The sequence below is a fragment of the Lissotriton helveticus genome, chromosome 4_2, assembly GCF_964261635.1.
Source record: "Lissotriton helveticus chromosome 4_2, aLisHel1.1, whole genome shotgun sequence".
NCBI lineage: Eukaryota > Metazoa > Chordata > Amphibia > Caudata > Salamandridae > Lissotriton > Lissotriton helveticus.
Window position 1 is genome coordinate 114,463,543 of NC_136064.1, and position 17,037 is coordinate 114,480,579.

At 45.7% G+C, this 17,037-nt stretch overlaps 1 protein-coding gene across 1 annotated transcript in view; it reads left to right on the forward strand.

Moving 5' to 3' along the window:
• The first annotated feature begins 341 nt into the window (after positions 1-341).
• LOC144751961 (uncharacterized) overlaps positions 342-17,037 on the forward strand; it is a 113,697-nt gene continuing 97,001 nt past the window's right edge. The window contains exons 1-2 of the mRNA XM_078639923.1: positions 342-477; positions 16,969-17,016. Of these exons, the coding sequence (XP_078496049.1) occupies positions 342-477; positions 16,969-17,016 (184 nt within the window). The remainder of the gene's footprint in view (positions 478-16,968; positions 17,017-17,037) is intronic.

Below are 17,037 nucleotides of genomic sequence, written 5' to 3' on the forward strand. Positions count from 1 at the left end.
TAACTCCCATGTGTAAAACCTTGGGTACTGGGAGCGGTTTGGTGGCTGCAAGATTAATCTGTACTTGCACTGATCAATTTGTGTCCATTGCTGTGGCAAAATTTTTTGGATGGGCATGGGTAATAAGAAGTAAATTGTTGTAAGAATACTCGTCCTTCCTATAGATCTATTAACTTATGTCTGCACTCAGTGTATGCACTTTAGTTCCCTTGAAGAATATTGTATATGTATATATTTAAATGAATTAATTATCTGAATTTAATTTTAACTCTATTTATTGTCTTATTCCGTGATGAACTGTATTTGTTTTATATGCTTTTATGACAACAGTCGAATAAAGCATGTTTGATGATGATGATGAGGATGTTTATAAAGTTTTATATTTTCTTTCGGAAATAGAACCAATAGTTGATGATTTTGTCACCACGGATGTCCCTGATAACGCAAGCAGCCCACCAGAAAATATTGATCCCACAGGTAACGCTATATTTGTTGTTCATGGAATGCAAAGTATCATAGGTAAGTTAGTTAGGGGATGGTGTAAAGCTGTAAGCACATTGGCATCAAAACAGCTTATGCACATAGAGCAGAGTTTCTTAAAATGTGGATTGACCCACTGGTGGGTCACAAGACGATTTTTGGTAGGTCAGGAAAGTCCAAGCAATATATAAAGATGCCTTTATATTCTGTATTTGTTTTGTCACATTTGCTGAGCTTCAAAGTACGAGGTCACAGGTCTGGCAATGTGTCATTATGAATCCGAAACCGGTCCCAGGATGCTTGTTTCTGGTTCATGGAAGACATGGCTTGGCAGTTCGGGCTGGACTGTTCCCATGAGGCACAGGGTCAGACTGATTTGCATATAGCCATGTCTGAACTGGGGTGGCTGAGTGGGCTAAAGAATGGTGATGGATTAAACCCAGATCAGTTGACTGGGGGTGAGTGTTTGATTTGCTCAAACGCTCCGTCCATCATCCCCTTTTGTATTGCAATGTGTCAGACCTGTCAGTCTTAGGGTGGTCATGCAGCAAACATTTTTCCTTCCTTCCATTATTTTTGATGATCTTGTCTTTGCTGCTCTGCGCACTTTACCACTGCTGACCAGTGCTAAAGTGCAGGTGCTCGCTCCTTTAAAACATGTTAACATTGGCTTATCCCCAGATTGCATATTTGATTTACTTGTATGTGTCCACAGCCTGTAAATTAAATGCTACTAGTGGTGGGCCTGCAGCACTGATTGTGCCACCCACTTAAGTGGCTTTCAAACATGTCTCAGACCAGCCACTGCAGCCTATGAGTGCAGTTTTAATTTGCCATTTTGAAGTGGCCAAATAAACCTTTTTCCAAGCCCAAACCTCCCATGTTATTACATACAAGTCACCTCTAAGGTAGGCCCAGAGGAAAGGGAGCTGTTTATATAAAAAGTAGGCCTTAAAATGTAAAAATGTGAATGTAAATCCAGTATTTTTAAAGCGCACAGCTACCTGTAGGCATCCTGGCACTGGGGGCCGTCAGGAAGATTAAGTGAGCTATTGCCCAGAGTCACATGGTGCTAGCAGACCCCTGCTGCCGGTGCCAGAGATCGAACCGTGATCCCCAGCATCCGGCGTCAGTCGCCCTGGCCGCTGCGCCTTACCTCTTCCCTTCAGGGTTTAACTTGTCCTGGTAGTGAAAACTCTTAAATTAGTTTTTCACTATTGCAAGGCCTACTCTCTCATTGGCTATCATTGGATTTACCTTACTGTATTTAATACGCTCTAATTTGCAAATCGGAACAGGTACCCATTTCATGGTTGTGGTCTTTCAAATTTTAATGAAAATGGCAAACTAATGTTGAATTCAGATATTTTAATTATAATTTTGAAAATGCTATTTTTAGAAATATCTAATGTAGATAGATATCTAAGTAAATTCAAGCCTCCAAATCACCTGCCAACACAAGTAATCTTGAGAATATGAAGACTGCAGAATTTGAAACCAAGACTTACCCAAGCATGACTATGGATCAGCAAATCCAACCAACCTCTTCTGCTAGTGACTTCTTGACAGTCCATGCCCCAGTTTATCTGACTAGTATAGAACCTGCTTCATCTGCAGCATCAAAAAACAATAAAAGTCATTTCAATTCAATGATTGGGTTGATTCCGGATCACAGTGAGGACGCCTCAGTTGCAGCCTTCACAACCATAACAGAAGCTATTTCCATCAATCTGAAAACGCTTGCAGGTGAACACATAAGTCTTTAAAAGAATGATCAGGAATAGATTTTAGCTGTCCGAATGCAGTTTAGCTTTCAGCTCAGATCAATGCTCACAACTCTTCTTTCATCGCTAATCATTCAGTGTCTATGTAATTTTAAATTACTAGGCGGGATTCTCATCGGAATCTCCAAGTCTCCTCTTCATTACCAATTTTACTTTTCAATTCCTCTATTTCAGTGTTTGTTCCAACTCTGCCTCATTGCAAATAAAGTTTTGCCCTCTTTATCATTCTCAAGATAGGCATGACATTTTAATTAGACAAAGTGTTTTAATATTACAGTGTGAAAATGAGAACTTTTCTAATCTGACATTGGTGGACCTTATCTGGGATGTTAATTGCTGGCCCAGCAAAGAGTTCACACGATCAAGTTTATCATCACATTTGGCACAAACGAGAAGCCTTCGATCAGTGGGGAAGTGTTTAGAAGACGAAAAATATCCGACCATATGAAGGGATTTTAAAACTTTTAATCTAAATTTCAGTCAAAAAAACACATGTTTTTTAAGCACAATTGTAAAGGTTTGGAAACTTCAATTGTGAATTAATTTAAAAATCTGCAGGACAGTGACTATCCTGGCGAGCAAACAGGAATATCTGCTTTTAGAACATCACATCTCTCAATCAGCACCTAAACACCTGTTGCAAGGTTTTCACTTCTAAGCACATTGGGCCCGAATCACAGAACTAACTTAAGAAAAAATCCTGAACTTACTACCATTTTGGTATTCACAGAAGGCACTTACTCAGCAATGAGTAAGTGACTTCTGTGAATACCAAAATTAGTAAGTGACCTATGTGAATACCAAAATGAGTAAGTGCTTTCTGTGAATACCAAAATGAGTAAGTGACTTCTGTGAATACCAAAATGAGTAAGTGACTTCTGTGAATACCAAAATGAGTAAGTGCTTTCTGTGAATACCAAAATGAGTAAGTGCCTTCTGTGAATACCAAAATGAGTAAGTGACTTCTGTGAATACCAAAATGAGTAAGTGACTTCTGTGAATACCAAAATGAGTAAATGGTAGTAAGTTTAGGATTTTGACTTCAGTTAGTTCTGTGAATCAATCCCATTGCCTTCAGGAATTAATTATGGCGAACTGGCGCTTGTTTATCTTTAACTTCAAGTTATTTGAAGTTTAAGCAAAAGAGAATAGAATGGGTAGCCCAGTGGAGGGCCAATAGTCCTAGTAAACCTCAGTCTAAAAATAAAAGAAAAACTGAGTTTCCAGACAAATCAAATCTTTTGCCAATTAATGTTTATTTTTCTCCTCAAATGTAAATGGATTACAGTTGGCTTTGCTTTTGTTTACATTTCAGGTCAATCAATGGGTTTATATAGCGGGGCTAATCGTGCTCGGGGTGGGGGGAGTTTCCAGAAGCCAGGTACACCCCTGGTACCCTGGGTTGAAGATTAAATTGATAATGTGCCTAGACTCACAAGTGCTCAATGCCAGGGTACCCTCTCGGAGGGACAGTTCTCTCTGTAAAGGTATCTGCATAATATAACACAGCATAAGGTAGCATATTGTTTCTGACTTATGCAGATGATCTAGACTCTGTTAGGCCTCCACATCAGTTAATTTGTTTCCAAGATTATAATCAAGAAAATAATTCTAAAAATCTAAATGATCTTCTCAAGGCACCAAAGACGTCTTTTAAGGGGACGATTGGTCAGCAAAAAACTGAAGTTGTGAAGAGCGACACCTATCTGGGAACTAAATTAAACAATACCCTACATTGGTATCAGAATATTGTGAACTTAAAAAAATTAGTACAGCGAGTCAGCAATGGTGGTTAAATGTTCTGCTGCTAAGTATTGAGCAGTTGCCTTTGGTCCAACAATTTCTGCTATTAAATGGGTTGTAACAAGACTAGATATTATCGTTCTGATGAAGAAATTACTGAGGCCCATATTTGTCAATATTTCGTGCAACAGAGCAAGTCACCGTGCTGAGCTGCCCGACAGGGAGAGGACAGGAATGCACATTATTCAACAATATACAGTAAACTCCTGCCCTCACTGGCACCCAACCTGCTGCCTAGAGCCACCTCTGGAACCCTTGCACCAAGGTGTAAGGAGGCCTGCGGGGCAGGAAGGATTGTCTTAGCGCAAGAAAGGACTTTTCCAGCACAAGAACAGTCCTCAGGGGAGTTTTCCTCTTTCTACGTGTGCTGCACAATGCAGAACAATACAAAAGAGGAACAACAAGGAGAAATAAAGATATTTCTCTTTGTTGTGGACAGGTGTACAACTCTGATGCATTCCCAAGTCTTCCAGTGTTGATAATGTGGGAGCATGTCCGAATACATGGTTGGATGTGTGGGTACACCCATGGCACGTCTCCCTGCTGCAGACTAACAGAAGTTAGCGTTTTGCGCTGCCATGCGTTAGTCCAGAATTACCCAGAAGTCTCATTAGCATACTGCGTCATCCTTGCATCATCTTGCAAGGCACAAGGGCGATGTAAAACATTGATAAATATGGTCCCTAATCTTAGACAATCCACGCCTGTGCCAGAGACCGACTGGAATTAGGGATACCGTCTAGCTTTTCTCAGAGTGATATCTATCTCTTAACCCCTCCCCTGCTGATGACGGAACCGCTCCGTCATCAGCCGCGGCCGCGCTGTGCTGATGACGGAGCGGTTCCGTCATGGCCCGCTCGGCACGCCTGTGCGGCGCGGATTTCGCGCCTGCGCTGAGCGTTCTATTGAGCGGGGCGGGCCATGACGGAACCGCTCCGTCATAAGCACAGCGTAACCGACGCTGGTGACGGAGCGGTTCCGTCACAAGCATACGCCCGCCGCTCTTCCGCCCCACCCCCTTAGCACTGAGGCGGAATAGCCGCTGCAGTGAAGGGGTTAAATTACAGCAATTGTGTGGCTTCCAAAGAGAAGTCAGTAAAAGATATGATCACAACAGAAATATTGACCATTGGTAGGGCAAAAGAAAGGTTTTTAATCATCGGGTCTACTTTGTTGACCATTTACGATCACTAACCAGTCTGTGTAAGTATGAACAGGCTGCAGCACAAAAAGATACTTAACCATGCCATGCATTTGTTCAATTTGAAGCTGATCTGAAGAACTGCTTGGGGTTTAAATACAAGACTTTTCCAAGATTATATGACAGGAATATTTAGATTTACCATTAAATCATGAGGGATTTAAAGATATTTAAGTTTTGTCTTTATAATATTACACTTGTTCGATTTGAGGGTTCATGAACGAGGCAATGTCTCATGTGTGGTAACGTGTTCTGTGATATATGAGTAAAGAAACAATTGAACAGGTTATTTTCATCTGTCTTAAATTGCTTGGTATTTGGAAAATATTTTTTAAAACACTTTTCAGACTGTTTGGTTTGGAAACACTAGAGGGCGCAACTACATTTTGTTTCAAGGGGATTTCGAGAAAATCAATTAGTTGTGTAATACAATTCAATGACTATCATGGAAGAGTGCATTAAACATGAAATTTGATTTTTTTCATGAATATTTGACAACAATGCACAGTTTATGTTGACAATTAGTGGCTCATTATGATAGAGGCGGTCATAAAGTAAACTGGCCAGTCATTCCAGCTGGCTTCCTATGGGCTCTTAGAGCCCGCCCGCCAGTTGGAATCTGGCTAGTAATCTCAAGGGCGGGCCTTTCCGCCCTTGAGATTACGATGCACACTTTCTGACAAGGTTTCCATGCTGGCCAGTCTGACATGGAAACCTTGGCGGAAAGCGTATTTGGGGGCCCCAAGCAGGGCCCCCTTTGATGCACAGCCTTCGTTTGGACACCGAGGGGACACCTATGGTGCAGCACTGTTGATCCCTACACCTTGTGGCAGGTGCCTTGAGGGGCATCAAAACACACAAGGTGATGGACGGAATGTTGCACAATGGCAAAACATTCACCCCCAGTCACAGATCTTGGTTTAATCCATCGTTATTTTGCTCACCACCCCACCGCAGTTCAGACATGGCCATATGCAAATCAGTCTTGACCCTGTGCCTCATTGGAACAGTCCAGACCGAACTGCCAGGCCATGTCTTCCCTGGAACGAAACCAAGCATCCTAGGACTGATTTCTGGCTATCAGCCATTGTTAGACCTGCACCATTGGCGTGTGACTCCCTTCCATTTTTGTTCCAGTTGCCTCATTTGTTTTGCTGGTGTTAGCTGCTCAGAGCCCTGTGCCACTGCCAATCAGTGCCACAGTGCAAGTGCTCCCTGTATAAAGTGTATACATTGATTGGATTCCATGGTTGGCATATTTGGTTTACTGTCAGACCCCACTAAAGTGCACCAGGAGTGCCCAGGGCTTGTAAATCCAAATGCTGCTAGTGGGCTTGCAGCACTGGTTGTGCCATCCACAGAAGCAGCCTGGTAAAATGTGTCTAAGGTCTGCCATTGCAGAACCTGCGTGCAGTCTAGCACTGTCATGCTGACTGGGCAAGTGCACCCACATTCCCGTCCATAAACCTTCCCTTAACTTCATATTAGTCACCCCTATGGTAGGCCCAAGGGTAGGGTGCATTGTAAGCATAAGGTAGGACAAGCCCTGATGTGTGTGGCATGTACTAATAGTGAATTACAGCCATTTTAATTTTTCACTATTGTAAGGCTACCTGTTCTCATAGGCTAGAATGGGCAGTTGGAATTGTTACATCCTATGATCCTAACAGACTCAGGGAACATGGTAGAAATTCGAGTTTAGTATGCCTGAACTCAGAATAATAAAACACATATTTTAGTAAAGTTTATTTTAATGTTCTGTGTTTGCAAATACCACTTTTAGAAAGTTGGTATTTGCTTGCCTAACCTTTTCAGCCTGCCTCTGCTAGGATGTGTATCTGCTGTCCGGTTTCTGTAAGTGACAGGGCTAGGGAATTCCAGGAGACAGGCTGGGCAGCCAGGTGGCGAATAGGAAGATTACACCAGGATGGGTGGGAGGAGTGCCCCTTGACTCTGAATAGGGATGTGCTCTGCCACCACAATGCTGGCTCCACCCCCTGTGGATCGTCTGATGTCTCTGCCCTGCACCCTGAAAGAAGAAGGCAGCCTCATGTCAACAAAGTGCTCAAGAACTGGACTGAACTAGACAAAGGTCCCCTCGACCTCAAAGAACAAAATATTTGTAGTATAAATATAGGAGCCCTGCTCCTAAGAAATTAGATTCTGCTTGAACCAAGAAGACCCTCTGCCCGACGAGCAGGAACTGGGAAAGCTGCAAGGAGGAGTACTGTCCCTGACCTGGGGGATTGACCTGCAGTGGTTGCCTTGCTGTGAAAGGAGAGGAAAGGACTGAAAGAGACTTTTATCAACCTGTGCTTCTGAAGATCTCCAAGGGCTTGTGGGTGAGCTTGCCCCCTGAACAGAGTCCCAGGAATATTGGACTCCTCCTGCCTTCAAGAGCCGCTGGATATTGCCAAAGATTTGTCCTGCCGCTGGAGTCGCGATCTGAGTTTGACTCGCAAACCCTGTTCACTCCTCAGCCGTGGCACCCCGCGCTGTGTGACCCCGCTCTGCACGAGCCGTAGATTGCACCCTCCCCCTTGAGCCACACTGCTCACCGCCTCCCCTGCCGCTGGCAGTCAAAGACCGGAGAGTCCCGCAAGGAGAAACCGGCCCATACGTTTGAAGCGTACTGGCCCCCTGGCGCTGCCTCTAGAAATCTAACCCACAGCCCCGCATCAAAAGTACAGCTCGTACGCTCAAAGCTTACCAGCCGCCCCATACTGCGTGGCTGGGTTCTGAACGGCATCCCCGCTCGAAGGCACGATGCGCATCACACCCCGCACTGTGAATCTCCACGACCCGGACCGTCCGCTTCGCCCTATGGCCCCCGCTCGAACGCCCCGAACCAAGGCACCTACACGAACCGGGCTCACACCGGAGAAGAGCCAACGCACGCTTCTGTGATGCCTTTACTGCCCCGCATCATCCACGTCGTGAACTGCAAATTGAAAGGTACTGTGAGATTCCCCCTCCGACTGTGTACGCACCGGACCAGAGAGTCAGCAACGTTTCGTTAACTCTTTTGTTGATACGATCTCCCCCAAAAGAAACGCATAGTCAGCGCGAAGCGCATGGACCATAGAGAAATGCATTTTTGTAACAAAGAACGCTTTTTCCAAGATAGTATTGTGGCCTCATTTTGAAACGTTATTGGGTCTTGTGCTAAGCCTTTATATAAAGAATACTTATTTTTATACAAATCCTAATGTGGTATCCCTTTTGTGGTGTTGGCATTGAGTGACTGTATGTGTTCACTAAGCATGGGCGCAAAATCCGTTCCGCTCACGGATTTTGCGAATTTTCGGTAAATTCGCGATCCGCGAATTTACCGCGAATTCGCAAATCCGCGAGCGGCGGATTCCGGGGGCAAAAATTCAAGCCTTGCTGGCCTGTTGTAACTATTTTACGATGGCGCCAGCAAGCTGCCAGCGCCATCCTAAAATAGTTACTAAGTTAGCTTCAACAGGAAGCTCTAATAGATAAAATAAAGCAGGTGCTCGAGCACCTGCTTTATTTTATCTATTAGAGCTTCCTGTTGAAGCTAATTTAGTAACTATTTTAGGATGGAGCTGGCAGCTTGCTGGCACCATCGTAAAATATTTATAACACACACATGGTCGCTGAAACTAGTTGAAGCTCAAATGCAGTGACTCATTCATCTGCCCCAAAAAAATCGTGAACGTCGTCGAGGCAGGTGTGCCTTCTTCCAAAATCTGCCGTCGAAAATCAGCTGTGATGCTGGATAGAGGCCTTTGCATCCCTGACTTTCATGAGCAAAATCCTCGTGCTGTTCCTGTGGCCAGGAAGCTGAAGGGACCCCTGCACCCCTCGGGGAGATTGCATAGTAACACACACATGGTCGCTGAAACTAGTTGAAGCTCAAATGCAGTGACTCATTCATCAGCCCAAAAAACAATCGTGCTCGTCATCGAGGCTGGGCAGGTGTGCCTTCTTCCAAAATCTACCGTCGAAAATCAGCTGTGATGCTGGACAGAGGCCTTTGCATCCTTGACTTTCAGGAGCGCAATCCCTTTGCTTTTCCTGTGAGCAGGAGCTTATGTCTCTTCATCTACTGCTCTGATCGGTCTCAGACCTTTTATACACACAAGAGACATTGTGCACTCGCATGGAAGCCCCGCCCACACACTGGCGGTGTGCACCGTCTTCCCGCCATTGACCCACTATGATGGACAGCTCACCCAAGGGACCCCTGCGCCCCTCGGGGCGATTGCATAGTAACACACACATGGTCGCTGGAACTAGTTGAAGCTCAAATGCAGTGACTCATTCATCAGCCCAAAAAACAATCGGACCTTTTACCCACACAAGAGGCATGTGCACTCGCATGGAAGCCCCGCCCCAAATCCGCGGATCTGCAAATCCGCAATATCCGCCGATTTTGCGCATCCACGATCCGTGAATACGCAAATCCGCGAATCGTGGATCCGCAAAATCCGCGCATGCTTAGTGTTCACAAATGCTTAACCTGTAGCACGCTTCTGCGATAAGCCTTGTCTGCCCCCGCCACACTACCTAGAGAGTGAGCAGGGATTATTTTAGAGGGCGATCCCCTTATCCTGACTAGAGGAGAGGGTCCCTGCTTGTCACAAGTAATTACCTGTGCCAACCAGAGACCGCCAAATGTAACAGCCGTCATCAGCCAGGATAGCTTGACTCCAGTCGCGTGGTGAGCACGGGATCCACGTCTGGGCATAACCTTCCCACATAGGGTAAACAGCAAAACACACAAGGTGATGGACGGAATGTTGCACATTTTCAAAACATTCACCCTCAGTCACAGATCTTGGTTTAATCCATCATTATTTTGCTCACCAAGCCACCCCAGTTCAGACATGGCAATATGCAAATCAGTCTTGACCCTGTGCCTCATGGGAACCGTCCAGACCGTCATCAGCCAGGATAGCTTGACTCCAGTGGCGTAGTGAGCACGGGACCCACATCTGGGCATACCCTTCCCACATAGGCTGTAGATTTGGAAATTGTGAGGTTTTAGCTTGTTGTACCTTCCCCCTCCTGAGGCGATAAGCCGGGAGGTTCTCTACGCACTCTTGCCTGTTTTTAACACTGTTTTATTCTTTGCTCCGCTTGATTCAAAAAGCTTCTTACTCGGCTTGATTTGAAAAGCATTTTTTAATTGTGCATTGTGTGTGGAGCATTACTACGAGATCGTAACTATTATTCTTACCTGCCTAAGGACCTTCCCCTACCAGTCGATGCCCGGGCCGCTCTCAGCTGAGCATTGATGCTGAGAGCTAGGCCCCGGGGAGGCGAACTTGGTTTTGGCGGCCATATTGGGGATATTCCAGCGCTCGGACGCGCTCTAGTCGGACATAAAAGGGGACGACTGTCTTCTCCGCGCAGCGGACGCGCATTGCGGACAGGCCGGACTCACGCCGGAGTCATGCCAGAGTCCTGCCCGTCTGCGCCCGTCAGCGCTAAGGAGGCGTCAGGGATCAGGGGCGCTGCTCAGCCTCTTATCCCTCCTCCTGAAAACCTTAGGTACTCACTTAGCACCCTCAAATCACTCAGACCTTCCCGGCAAGTGTGCCAACACAAAATATTTCCCGCGCAACTGCGCCCTGGCTTAAATTGCAGCTGTCCGAACGAACCTAGTCCGCTAAACCCTGCTTATGCTGCAAATCCATCCAGGATATCTGGGGCACAGGACTTCCCCCTTCCCCTGAAAGAAGTAGGCTTTCTCATTAATGCCCGTTCCCTGGCCAAAAACAACTTTGCTTTCAGAGACTTTGTATCTGAAAGAAAACCTTCTTGGGTCTTTGTCACCGAAACGTGGGGCTCAGACTCAGCAGGTCCCGACCTGATTAACGCCCTCCCTGATGGTTATTCCATGGTGAGACAGGACAGAGAGGGTCGTAGAGGGGGTGGAATAGGTATTATATATAAACATTTCTTCACCTGTCGCATGGAGTCCCTTCCTTCTCCCCAGAAATCTTTTCAGGCCCTTTTCTTCTCCCTCAGTACCGCCCCTATGGAAAACTTTGCAGGTATCCTTATCTACAGACCTCCGGGCTCTAGGTCTTCGTTCGCCGCCGATTTACTCGAAGTAATCGAACCGTTTATTAATAGGCCCTCCCTGACTATTCTTGGAGACTTCAATTTTCACTTAGAAAATTTCAACTCGGCTGATACGTTGTCCCTTGTGGACTTACTGGCCTCTCTCAGCCTTTCCCAAAAAGTGCTATTTCCTACCCATTCCGTCGGCCACATCTTAGATGGGGTGTTTACGAATGACCCCAGACTAGAGATTCGTTCCCATTTTCCCCTCTCCTGGTCGGATCATAAAGTAGTCCCCCTGGAATTTGCGTCAGGCTTCCTTTCCGCCCCTCCCACGGATACGACCTGTTGGGTCCTTAAGAGGAGTTACAGGGGCCTGTCTAACGAATCCCTTGGCCCTCTCATCGCCAACTTCAAGCCTCCCCCTTCTCAGGACATTGATACCACTGCCCGCGAGCTCGCAAGCACTATCTCTAGGGCTGTGGACACTCTCGCCCCGCTTAAGTCCCACTACTGTGCCAGGAAACGCCCGTCAGCGCCCTGGTACTCAGATTCCCTTAGATTGCAGAGACAGGAGTGTAGGAGGCAAGAAAGGCTCTGGAGAGCCCAGCCTGACGCTGACGGACGGACCAAGCATAAAAATCTCCTTAAGAGTTATAAAGCGGCGGTGTTAGCTGAAAAGCAAACTTACTTTTCCAATCTAACCTCCTCCTTCATTTCCCCTGGAGACCTTTTCAAAGTTGTAGATACCTTATCTCTCATCCAACATACTGATCCCATAGTTCCTTCGCAAGAACTCTGTGATCAGATCTCCACCTTTTTCTACACTAAAATATTGGACATTTACACAGCACTTCAGACTCATAATCTCACCCATGTTCCTCTTCCCAGTCTAGAGCATATCCCAGTCCCCAATGAAACCTACCCCAGTTTTCCCCTTCTCACGGCTGAGGTCCTCGACAAGCTCCTGGACTCGATCAATTCAGGACCTCCCCTCGACCCCTGCCCGCTTAAAATCCTAAATAATTGCAGGGATACCTTACTTCCCCCCTTGCTGGAAGTTATGAATAGGGCTATCTCCAGCGGATTATTTCCCTCATCCTGGAAGACTGCCATCGTTAAGCCCCTCCTGAAAAAGGCCTCCCTGGATCCTGGGACCCGGAAGAACTTTCATCCGATTTCGCTTCTTCCTGCTCCAGCCAAGAAACTGGAGGCTCATCTGAATTTCCATCTTAGCGCCTTTCTTGATAAGACCTGCCTGCTTGACCCCTCTCGTAGAACCGAAACTGGGTCTAGACTCCTGACCAGTAAGGCTGTGTCCAATATAAACTAAACTAACAAAACAGATGCCAGTACTGGAATGACTTCATATATAATAACCAAAGAATCTGTTATGAATCAAACATAGCAGCCTAAATATCACATTTGTTGCGAATTTATTTGAATGATTTTGAAAGCAATATTTTAAACTTTTCACACAAAGACTTTTTAGTGCATATCATGAATATATACAAATTGTACAAATACATACAGCCTTTTTACAAATATTTACACAAAACAAATTAGAAAACACAACCACACTCAAACTTTCACTCCCCAAGCATACCATTTGTAATAAAAAATAAATAAAAAATACCTTTATATCAATGTACAACAAAAAACACTCTGAGGTAAAGGCCTGTGTCAGAATTTCGCTATATTATATAATGGCCCAGCCATATATCATTGGGAGCGTAAATTAATGTAGGGTTTTAGGCAAAACAGATGTTATGTTTCCTCTTTAAATTTTTTACGTGACACAGGACCAGTAGGGTCGACGCGTTTCGAACCCCCTCAATATAGGGGTTCTCCTCAGGACCAAACACGATGTCTTAATTATCCTGTGTGTTGAAGCACAATCCGATGTGACCAAATCTTGGTTTTTAATTTTCGTTAGCTTCGGTGACCAGGAATTTAAATGGTTGTCGAGGACCCTGGCTGTTTCCGAGGCGTCCGTGGGCTCAACAAGAAGTAAATGATCCTTCGAGAAGGCAAAGTCTGCAAATGAATTGCAAAGCCGAGTGTTTCTAAGCGCGACGCGTCATCACTGGGATACGTGACCGTTCTTCCTGCAACTCATGACCCCTCTCAGCATGGCTTTCGAAAGGCGCACAGTACTGAGTCAGCCCTCACAGTGGTGGTCAATAACATCCGCGCTAAGGTCGACAGAGGTCAGACCACTCTTCTGATCCTGCTCGACCTTACAGCCCCATTTGACACCCTGTCCCCTACCATCTTGGCCTCCCGTCTCAGGGAGACGGGGGTGGAGGGTCTGGCTCTGAGCCTCCTCACTTCTTTCCTTAACCATCGGGAGCAAATGGTCAAATTGGGTGACTTCCTTTCCACCGCCAACACTCTGCAGTGTGGGGTCCCGCAGGGCTCTTCTTTGAGCCCTACACTCTTCAACGTTTATGTGTCCCCACTTGCTAGGGTTGTCACGACTTTTGGACTGGAAGTGCTCTCGTACGCCGATGACACCCAGATCATGGTCTCTCTGTCGCAATCTGTCGAGACCACAGCCCTAAACTTTAGAAATTGCATGGAAGCTGTGGCAGGTTGGATGGCCTCGAACTTCCTCAAGTTAAACGGGGAAAAGACTGAGATCCTTGTCTTTGGTGGAAACAAGGAGGTTTGGTCAGCCGACTGGTGGCCACACACACTGGGAACATGCCCCCAGCCTTCTCCTGTCGCCCGTAACCTGAGAGTCATATTTGACACCTCACTTGCCTTCCACAAGCAAGTTAAGAGAACGGTCTCAACCTGCTGCGGGGTTCTTAGGGTGTTAAGAAAGCTTACCTACTACCTCTCCCCTGACGCCCGGAAACTTGTTTCTGTTGCCCTCCTATCCTCATGCCTGGACTACTGCAATGCTTTATATCTTGGCATGAGCAACAAACTAATCCATCGCTTGCAAGTGGTCCAGAAGGCTGCAGCGAGGTTTGTTGTCAATGCCCCCAGACGCTCTTCAGGAACCCTGATTAGGAAAAATCTTCACTGGCTCCCTGTGTATGCCAGGATAAAATTTAAAATCCTGACCATTACCTACCGGGCTCTTCATGTTGTTGGTGCTGAGGGCATTAGGTCCCTAGTGTCAACCTACGCCCCTGGTAGGGCCTTGCGCTCTGCCAGCCAGAATTTGCTGACCGTCCCTCGAGTTGCTAACGCGAGATGGGGAGGCAAGGCGTTTTCCTCCCTCGCTCCTGGACTTTGGAACGAGCTCCCCTTGGAACTCAGGAACCAAGAATCTCTTGTCCTCTTCCGAAAAGGCCTTAAAACCTTGCTCTTCACTGAAGCCTACTCTTAGGCTCCTATACTCCCTATATATGTACCTGGCTATTTTCCATCATCTGCGCCTTGACGCCTTCGGGCAAAGTTACGTACTACAAATCTCCATTCAAATCAAATCAAATCAGGCAGGAGTGGCGTTGTCAGGGTTTTCCTGAACATTTAGCTGTGGCTCTTCAGCAGTCTCATCTGCCTTCTACCTTAAAATACTATGGGCTTCATTAGGGTAATTTTCAGTGCAGGTGTCTGGCTTAGGGTTTGTCCCCTTTGGTGTGCTCTTTTCTGGAGGTGCTGCAATTTCTTTGGTAGGGTTTTGAGAAAGGTTTGGCGTTTCCACTTTAAGAGCTCAGTGGGCTGCTGTTTGGGCATTCTGTTCCCCTTGGGGGAATTTATCAGATGTGGAGGATTTGGTCTCTCATCTACTGCAGTGTTTTTCCTTGTCGCTCCCTGTGATACGGCCTTCCTTTCCTTTTTGGGATCTGCCTTTGGTTCTGCGAGCTTTGGTGGCTCTTCCGTTTGAACCTTTGTCTGAAGTGGACATCAAGTTTCTTACATTTCAAGTGTTTTTACTTGTGGCCATCACCTTGGCTCTTCGTTTGGGAGAGTGGGGTGGCGGCTTTGATGGCACGGGAACCATTTTTGTCTTTATTCAGATGATGGTGTGGTCCTTACATTGGATTATGCCTTTGTCTTCAAAGTTTCTTCCCAGTTTCATCACTCCCAGGTGTTGATATTGCCTGCTTTGGGTTCTGATCTTGACTCTCCGGATGACCTTCCTTGGTCTTTGTTGGATGTTTGCAGAGCTTTGTGTGTCTATTTGGTTAGCACTAGTTCTTTTTGTTAATCCGATTCCCTTTTTTTTCTTTTGGGGTTGCCTCTTGTGGTGGGAAGGCTTCTTCTCCTTCCATTGTTTTTTGGGGTAAGCAGGTCATTGGGTTGGCTTACTCTCTTTCTGGGTCTCCTCCTATGGCGGGGTTGCAGGGGCAGTCATCCCAAGGGGTGGCAGCTTCCTGGACTGAAGTTTGCAGGGTTCTCCTATCTAAGATCTGTAGGGCCGCCACTTGGTCATCCTCTAATACCTTTTTGCTGCATTATCAGCTCCAGAATTTGATGGGGGGTGATGCTAATTTTGGTTTGAGAGTGCTGCATGTTGTGTGCTCCTGAATTCCTATTTCTGTTGTTCAATAAATCAACATTCTGTATTGGGTATCCTGGTGGTTTGTTGTGTATGAATGTCGGTGGTTGTTACTTGGGTATTCTCACTTTGTAAATGAAGGGGACGAGGACAGGAGGGACCTGGGGGTAATGCCCTATTACTTACAGGTAATTTTCATTACTCCTGGTCCTGTTGTCCTCGTCCAATTCAATACATGCCGGTCTTCATCTAGGCTTGGTATTTCATGAGGAATGCTGGGAGAGGTAAGCTTATGTACTCCAGAGGGAAGGGGATAGGAACAGCCAGCTTCCTTTGTTCTTTTTTCCTGTTAGCGAGATGGGTTATCTCACTTTGTAAATTAATTGGATGGGAACAACGGGACAAGGAGTAATGAAGATTACCACAAAGTAATGACATTACATATTATGGACTCTTCTGCTCAAAATATTTCTTTGGTGCTCTCTGCAGGTGGTGTCTGATGCCAGTGATGCAAAAATACCAAGGTTGCTAGTCTTGGATCTAAATCTGGCACTTTCTTTCACTGCCTTACACTTTCAGTCTCTTTAGCTTGTAAAAATCAAAGCTGCCTGGTCTTAAGTCACATGCCTCTGTCTTTCACCATCCTAGACGACCTGTCGATTTATCTCATTCTTACAGATTCTTTTTCCATTTGTCCCTGTTTCCTAGCTTTCTATTCCTCATTCCTAATTGCCTCTTTTCCTTTCTCTCTTTTGATGGATCAGAGTTTGATGATGATAAATAAGTCCTGATCCCTACAAATGTGTTCCAGTTACCAATGCTGGCAGTCACCACCACAAATTAAGCTCCGTTCACCACCAATAAATAAAGCAAACACTGCTCCTTTCACCAGGTGATGTACGGAATTAGGGTTTTAGAAGTATCAATATCAAGACAAATATCCAGGGATCCCTGCAGCATCTTGGAGGCAATCATTGTCCCACATGGCAAACATAGCAGCAGACAGGCAGCAGGGACATCAGAGAGGAAGTTACTGTAACAGTTCATTACATTCTACTCTGGCTGCATGAAGTGTCATCTCATAAAGTGTCACCTGCAATTGTTCTCTTCACCCCATTGTCATTGTGAAGCTCCCCCAATGTCTAGTTTTCTGTCAGCAATAACTAAATGTATTAAATGTGCTTCTTTTTCCTTGAAAACAGGATATCCAAAACCAACACTTCCCTATGATCCACCATATCAAACAACAGGTAAGGGTTTGCCTTCAGTAA